Genomic DNA, 8,672 nt, shown 5'->3' with positions numbered 1-8,672 from the left:
ATCTCAAATCAATTGAACAGTAGCACCAAAATGGCTCCAAAAACCATACAGAGAATAAATGTTGTGTTCTCCCCCACAGAATCCCAAAGAATCCAGATCTTGGGAATCATTTCATGATTATTTTAGGATTTGAAGTTTTTGCTGAATCAGTACTTAATTAAAATAAAGGGCAGTGTATGATAAGAGGAGGAAACATGGATTTGTCATCGGCATGGTCAGTGCAGCAGGTCAGGTCTGTAGTGAGCATGCACATGAGCTGTAGTGTTCCAGTGAGCATGTGCATAGAAAAGAAACAGGAGGAAAACAGGTAGAAATTAAGTGCAATGTCTAAAATTCAAATTCAGCAGTAGGTTCTGTTGCCATGAGCACTTCTGACATCAGAAGCTTTGATTTTTAAAAAAAATGACATGAATTCAGTGTGGCTGTCTGGTTACTGATGTCAGACACTGTCCATGAGAGCAGTCTCAACTTTGTGTGTGTGTGTGTATGTGTGTGTGTGTGTGTGTGTGTGTGTGTGTGTGTGTGTGTGTGTGTGTGTGTGTGTGTGTGTGTGTGTTGGTAATGCTGATGGGTCTGGAGGTCATGGACTTGCATGCTCAGAAACATCTATTCATATTGTCCTATTCATTCATCACTGAGTTTGGCTTCCACAGATACAGAGTTCATGCTTTTGGAAATGTAGCCAACAGGAATAATTAAATACATGAAGCAGTCACTTTGGGAACTAAAAACACTGCGGTTTTTATCCATAAGGAGACACATCTGAGATTATTATTTTGAAAATTCCGTGTAGAAAAACAACTCCTTGTCATTGCATTCTTTTCTTTACTGGAATTATTGCTATTTTAGTGCTTAATGTGTTAATAAAGTTTCAACTTTGGCAAGCTGAAGTGTAAGGTTTGAGGTTTTAGGCAGGTTTGTAAAAGACAAAGTACAGGTGAGTTCTTTGCAGAGTAGGACCTGGTAACTCCAGTTAAGAGCAGCACTCGGGCACTGGAGAGGAACTCCAGTTAAGAGCAGCACTCGGGCACTGGAGAGGAACTCCAGTTAAGAGCAGCACTCAGGCACTGGAGAGTAACTCTAGGAAAGAACAGCACTAGGGCACTAGAGTGTACCTCCAGTTAAGAGCATCTCTCGGGCACTGGAGAGTAACTCCAGTTAAGAGCAGCACTAGGGCACTGGAGCGTACCTCCAGTTAAGAGTATCACTCAGGCACTGGAGAGTAACTCTAGTAAAGAGCAGCACTAAGGCACTGGAGAGTAACCACAGTTAAAAGCAGCACTAGGGCACTGGAGAGTAACTCCAGTTAAGAGCAGCACTAAGGCACTGGAGTGTAACTCCAGTTAAGAGCAGCACTAGGGCACTAGAGCGTACCTCCAGTTAAGAGCATCACTCGGGCACTGGAGAGTAACTCGAGTTAAGAGCAGCACTAGGGCACTGGAGAGTAACTCCAGTTAAGAGCAGCACTAGGGCACTGGAGAGTAACTCCAGTTAAGAGCAGCACTAGGACACTGGAGAGTAACTCCAGTTAAGAGCAGCACTAGGGCACTGGAGAGTAACTCCAGTTAAGAGCAGCACTAGGACACTGGAGAGTAACTCCAGCTAAGAGCAGCATTAGGGCACTGGAGATCTTCCATTCTGCCCCACAGCAATGGAAATAATTTCTAATTAATTCTATTACTAACACATGGATATAGCCAGAGCTTTTGTCTGAAAAATAATAATAATAATAATAATAATAATAGTTCAGTCGAATAAAAGCAAAAAAATGTATGTAAATTATGTAAATTTATTTCTAACAAGGGGACATATCTCCATGGAGATCATAGAATGAAATGACTATTTTTCTGTATAACAGATTTCACATTCTGGCAGGACAAACTGTGTTCTGCCCACTCTCAGATGCACACACACACACACACACACACACACACACACACACACATACCCCACACACAAGCAACGATGAGGAGTGTATGAGCTTCGCAACAGCAGACAAAGCCTTTGCAAGAGATGAGCTCATCGCTATGGTAACGCTGGAATAGTCTGGAACCCAGGCTGGGAGGTTTGGCTGATGCAGGCCTGTCTGCTGGAAGTCCTACAGTTTCCTGTGCGTAAGACTTCATACTCTCAACAGTTTTCCAGCCAGAAACTGCGCCTGTGGAATGGTTAGTCTCCTCTGAGGCAGGAATGCTAGCCAAACACCGTGGCCGAGACAGCCCAAGACAGCCCACACTCACTCAGCCACTCACTGACTGAAGGATCTGGGGTTTATTTTCAACATTTTTATAAAAAAAAAAAAAATTGCATTTTGACATTTACCTATGTTTAATATTATTAACCATAGTTAATATTTGCTTGAAAAGCCAGTTTTAGTCAAATTTCAGTTTATCCACCAAATATCTATATCTAGGTTGAAATAGGGTCATACACCTGGAGAAGATCTGGTTATCCGGCACAGATTCACTACACTGCAAATTCACTACACTGATTCTGGATCATTTCCCTACAGAAAGTCCCTAGTGAGCACAATTAGAAAGACTTTCAACATTACTAAGAGAGCAATTCGATTCATTCCCCCAACAGGCACTCCATCAATTGGATCTAGTAGATTATGATTGATCAAACACAGTAGGCATCGGCTCTGGCTAGGCGAAGCACTGGTGGAGAGGAGGCAGTGATGTTAACTGCTGCTGACTGTGATTGAGTTGTCACGACGAGACACAGCGCTGGACTTCAGCCCACGACGCGACAGCCCGGTCAAACTGAGGAAAAGGGCAGTCTTAGAGGCCACTATTGGGAGAAACACAATTAATGCGTCCCGTGCTCTCTCTGAGGAGGTGCAGGAAAGTGGAAATTGAGCTGTTGGATAATTTATGCAGGTCTTTTTTTTTCAGCTGCTTTGCCTGGGCCAGAGAGGGGTCTTCCCTGAGCTCAGTTAGCAGGAAATTACAGAAGATGGCACAGAACTGCAGCCTAGATCCCATCAAGAGTCACTTCTGGCTCAGCTTCCTCTGCTTCTTTCGGTGGCCGACGTCATGATTATACTGTGCAGAATGCATTCAGTGTCTTTCTCTCTCTCTCTCTCTCTCTCTCTCTCTTTCATTCATTTTCTTTCTTTCTTTCTTTCATTCTGGCTTAAATCCCTTCTTTCTGTCCATCTTCCCGCTCTCTTTCTTGTATACTTCTTGTCTTATTTCTTTCCACTTGTCTGCCGGCCATTAACCCTGCCTGCCACCGCTTGGCAGTTGTGTTCCGGCCTTTTCCCACGAGTTGTTGGTTCAGGCTGGTTCAGGGCAAATGTTTCCGTGACAACCCTGCATACGCACGCAGGGGGAAACAGCAGGCGTATTAATTGAAACAGGATCGAATCACGCAGTCAGCAGGACACCACCGTCTGGCTTCACATGGCATGACATATCACATGCAGGAACAGAGGTGGTACAAATATGGCCGATTGACATCAAAGAGTGATCGATTGATCGATCGATCGATCGATCGATCGATCGATCGATCTATCTATCTATCTATCTATCTATCTATCTATCTATCTATCTATCTATCTATCTATCTATCTATCTATCTGTTTGCCTGTCTGTCTGTTGAATGGCTGTCTGTCTAGCTTTCTATGTATTCATAGATACACATTGAACATTTATGCTCTAAGATGATCAGAAAGTGTCTCTCTGTTAGGCAACAAAGCTTTGTAATTTGAAAAGAATATTTACCTCCCACTGATGAACGTGGTCTAGTCCTGACGTGCCCCAATGATAAGACCTAAGTCACACATGGAATTCCCTCTGCCCGCATGCAAATTAACACCCTCAGCCTCAGCTTAGCAAAACACACACACTGAGTCATCACTCATACAGAATTGATTATGCATTGATTAGTCTGAATAAATATTTTGATGTTTAAACTGCTCAGCCTGGCACAGACTGTCCTCACTTACGCATCTCAATTTATGAAATGTACTGACAAAAGAAAGAAACAGTACTTGAAAGAACAGTACTTGTAAAGCTTCACTGTGTGAAGCCAGAATAGGTGTTCACAGAGAGCACACCAGCGATGTAAAACCGAGCATATGATCATTAAGTCCTGCACTAAAAAGGGGAAAGCATGATTTTTTAAAAATCACTGTAGATTTAAACGTCAGTTGCCTCATTGAAATCCTTTCTGATGAGGGTGATGTTTAAAAACATAATGTTAAGCCTAGAATAAACTCTGTACCAAAGACAATGACAAAGCACAAACAAAAAAGGTTACCCTTTCCGTCATGCCGATTGGGTGTCTACTTGTATTGGCCCATTATTGTAAAGTTCATACAACAGCAGACTGCTGGTCTTTGTTTTCTTTTTTGGTCTCGTATTTCGGTAATAATACTGTTCTGGGTCTGGGTTTGACCTATACAAACACAATGTAAACCCAACCGAAAGGCAGTTATAAGCAAATCGCGACACCCTTTAAACCACAAATAAAGGCTACTGATGATCGGTATTATTCAGGCGCTCATCGAAGAAAACAGGTTGTCTAGATTAGTAAACCATAGCGTACATTGTCAATGCCGCCCCCCCCCCCCCCCAACACACACACACACACACACACACACACACACACACACACACACACACACACACACACACACCCTCCAAAGTTTAGACATTTGGCACAGGCGGATTCAGATTTAATATCTGAAAAAAATTCCTCCTCAGTTGTAGCCAACGGACTCGAGACGCGCGGTGGGCGACAGCTGTAAAAGCACAGCGCCATCTAGAGGTTTGAGAAAACGGAGGCAAAAAGCGATCCACCTCTCAGTCACACGCTAAAGACATCCACTAGAAGCCCTTGGTAGGGGAAAAAACGTAATAACTGACTACGTTCCCCGGTCTGTGGACTATATTGAAATGGTAAGGCTGTGTTTAATTTGCTAAATCTGCCAGCCAACCATTTTAAGTATAGGATGTATCCCTCTGGCCAGGTAAAATCTATTCAAAGATGATACAGGTAAGAGAGAATATACAAAAATATACAAAATTACGGTATCAAAAAATCTGGATGTATAGGCATGCCATTAGCCATTATGACTATCTCTCTCTCTCTCTCTCTCTCTCTATATATATATATATATATATATATATATATAGAGAGAGAGAGAGAGAGAGAGAGAGAGAGAGAGAGAGAGAGAGAGAGAGAGAGAGAGACAGGCAGAGTTGTTGTGGATGAACCTCTGAGGCTCCATAACCACAACCAACCATAACCTGCGAATCTTCTATGACCAAAGTCAAAATTTATCAACGACTGATGAGATCGGGGCGTTATTCTCCATAAAACATCACCATATCGCTTAGCAACAGCTGAGATCGCACAAAACCCAGTGTGAGCCAGTCAATGCGAAATGAAAGAAAGCTTCACATATTGATTAACTCCGAGGCTCCATTAAATAAAGAGACCTGTTGAAACGTACCAAGAATAATCACAGGAAAATTGCTGTCATTGCCTAGCGCTGTCATGGATTATTATTGGCCGCATGATCACTTTTTCTAGGGTATGCGCTGACCCGTAAGAAATAGGCTAGCCAGTCCGGAGGCAATCCAGTTATATTTGTGATGACAGGTTAATTTGAATTATTAAACGAACCTCAGATGCTTACCAATAACTGACTATACACTCCTGGACGAGACATTACGTGCATGGAGATTTTTAATTAATCTAGGCTAACATCGTTCATCAGTCGCTCTGTGTGTGTAGGCTGTATTTATGGCTACATCGTGGCAAATCCTTTATGTCAATATGAAACCGTATATGTGAAGCAACCTCTAACTCCCATAGCGCTTAATGATTAAAGAGGCGCTTCAATACAGACGAGTGGGCGTTCTTCCTGTCTTCACATTTTTTTTTCCCTTTGACACTAAAAGCTGCTTCCGCACAAGCTTGCTTTTTTCTGGGCTCTGTTACTGTGGAAACCAACTTTACCTCTAATGCATACCCTCCAGTACATACACCGCCACCGTCGTGCGGAGACCAGAACTTTAAACGTCCAATTTAATTTAATAACCCCCAGACGCATGATCACTCAATCGTTGAGCATGTGCGCTAATCGTTCATCGCAAGTATTAGAACTGCTAATCTTTACACACTTATTTCAATTGATTTTTTTTTTTTTTTTTTTTTTTACAATTGATTAGGTAACCACCTTGCCTTTCACAATGAACGAAATTAGCTGACTTACAGCAGTTAGTTACGGCGAAACTGTTTGCCACTTCGAGATTGTCGATATGAGGCGTCAGTCTGAACTCAGACGTGCCAAACTGAACCATTCCTATCCGAAATGCACTGTACTCTTGATCGGCTCCCCTCGGAAACAAACCTCCTGCATGACAGAAACAAAGGCGTCATCAAAAACAGATCAAAATTGAGCTTTTTGGCCCATCTCCGTAATGAACATACTGAGAAACGCGTAGCATAATTGGATCTCCATTAACTTAAGTGAATTAGCCACTGCCTCGTATATTTGCACTGGATGGCTGAAGACAGGAATATAATTATAGAAAACTGTCCTTAAAATAAAAACGTACCTATTTGAACACTGGGAGAGCCCCCAAGTGCTAATCCCCATAAAAGCGCGTGTAGAAAAAGCGATATATTCTTTATCTGTTGCATTTCCACGTAAATGTTCCCTCATCCGCGTTGTAAAGAGAATATTCCTCGTCGTAAAGAGCAGTTACTCCGTCGTTATATCCGAGACATGTCGGAGGCAGGCGTTCGCGTAGAATGAGCGCACGGTTGTCTTCTGCAGGTGGTTCGTCTGTCGCGGGCTCCGCGCCTCGGTCGCCGCTCTGGAGGGACGGTATAACGCGGACGGACCGTCCTCTTTCCCCGCCCACCTCCACCCCCCGACCAGCCGACCAACCCGGACGAGGAGCGGAGAATAGTAACGAGAAACGGACATTTACGACCACTTACGAAAACTTAACGATCGATCCAGTGTAGCAGTCAATAATTATGCCTGTTTTTCATCGACATTTTTTAAAGCTTCGAATGAGAATGTTGGCTCAGACAGTGAGTAGAGCGGTGTTTTATGATCATGTGTGATCAGGACATGTCTAACAAAGCATTAGGCTCAAAATGGAAAATAATTAAATAAATAAATGATCTCCAGAAAGCTCTGGATGAATATATTTGTTATTCCTTCTCGAAATGTGTGTTTAGCGGTTGATGGGTTTCTGCTTGCTCCGCATGAATGGCTTTCAGTTGTTCAAAAGCTTTCAGCACCATGGACAGGGCTTTTATCCCACACACCAACGAAGCAGTTCTGACAACAAAATGTTGACACAGCTAAATACCTAACAGTCACGAAGCATCCTTAGATCGTTAAATTGAAAGGAAATGCAGAATGTTTTGTTTTGTTTGTTTGTTTGTTTTTGCGTACTGAACTACTTTCTTTGTGTCTTCCACTAATTTATAATAAAGAAAAAAATTGTGTGTATTTCTATATTTTATTATTCTTTATTTCAGGTCAGTGGTACCTTGTCAATAAAATCAACATCTCTGAAGCAATACTTTCTTTCAGTACTTCTTTTCTTTAAGCTCCGCTTATTTAATGCCCACAGATTAATTTATACCCACATCTACCCACAGACAAAATCCACCACAGCAGGGTCCAAAGCTACAATGACAGACTATTTTCATTTTTTTATTTATCCTACACTAATATACAGTTCTACTCACTGACCCTTGTTGTTCGATAATGCATTATTTACATCTGAGGCTTTTGTTCAGCTGTTTGAGAAATCGTTCTATTAAACTGAAATGTGTCCAACTAAGACACCATTTTGCTTTTTTAAAAGGTTTTTGTGATGTCTTACATTTCCTTTAGACAGGAGCATCTGTACTCGTAACATTACTTGTGTTTTCATGATAAACACCTGATACTGAAAGAGAAAGAGTTATACATTATATTATAACGAGTTAGTGTTGTCCTTTACCATACTATTTTACTATATATTCTAATGTTTTCACTTTAAGCAAGGACTTCTACTGAAAAATTATTTCTGTAAATTATTTTGAGTTCAGTTTTGAGTTGGTAATAGTGACAATAGATTTGGTACTTTTGGGCTTAGTAACATTTCAATAATGTGCTCTGTTTTATAAGTGTGCATGTTACTTGGTCTTTAATTGAATGATTAATTTAATCTCCAGTAAGCTTTCTTTTATTAATATTCACAGGGTTCTTCCTTAAATATTTACACCTAGCATGTATGGTTACAGAAAAATAATTCCCATGTGAAGTCTTACTCTCCCTGAGCAAAGAATATATTTCTTGGTGACACTCCAAGTGTTAAACTACAGTGTACGTTAACCAATTCTTCTCTAGAACTGTTCCAATATGGATAAAGAGGCACATCACTGCTGTAAAAGCCCAGTAAGTAACTGTAACAGTTCCAACAGGGACAGAGAGGCATAACACATGACTTATTGCAAGAGTTTACAACATGCATCTTCACTAAAACATGCAAAACTAATAAGTTAACATTCTGTAACATTTTATGAAAGAGGTAATCGTATTTCTGGGCAGATGATGACAGGATGCGTATGCAGGTATAAGCGGGGGAGGGTGTTTCACGTCGCTGAGCACGATGTTCTGTTGCAGAAATTTCAGCACAGTAACAGCA

The 8,672-nt window shown here is 41.4% G+C and overlaps 1 protein-coding gene across 5 annotated transcripts in view; it reads right to left on the bottom strand.

Annotated features, from left to right (window-relative positions):
- gria2b (glutamate receptor, ionotropic, AMPA 2b) overlaps positions 1–6,821 on the bottom strand; it is a 34,112-nt gene extending 27,291 nt beyond the window's left edge. For all 5 annotated transcript variants that reach the window (XM_035532301.1, XM_035532300.1, XM_027018184.2 and 2 more), the window contains exons 1-2: positions 6,576–6,821; positions 6,230–6,370 (exon numbers count right to left, since the gene is read on the bottom strand). In XM_035532301.1, the coding sequence (XP_035388194.1) occupies positions 6,230–6,370; positions 6,576–6,660 (226 nt within the window). In that variant the 5' untranslated portion in view covers positions 6,661–6,821. The remainder of the gene's footprint in view (positions 1–6,229; positions 6,371–6,575) is intronic.
- Between the last annotated feature and the right edge of the window lie 1,851 nt (positions 6,822–8,672).

The sequence above is a fragment of the Electrophorus electricus genome, chromosome 12 (assembly GCF_013358815.1).
Source record: "Electrophorus electricus isolate fEleEle1 chromosome 12, fEleEle1.pri, whole genome shotgun sequence".
Lineage (NCBI taxonomy): Eukaryota > Metazoa > Chordata > Actinopteri > Gymnotiformes > Gymnotidae > Electrophorus > Electrophorus electricus.
Note: the sequence above shows the minus strand (reverse complement) of the source record. Positions and strands in the feature narration are given on the sequence as shown.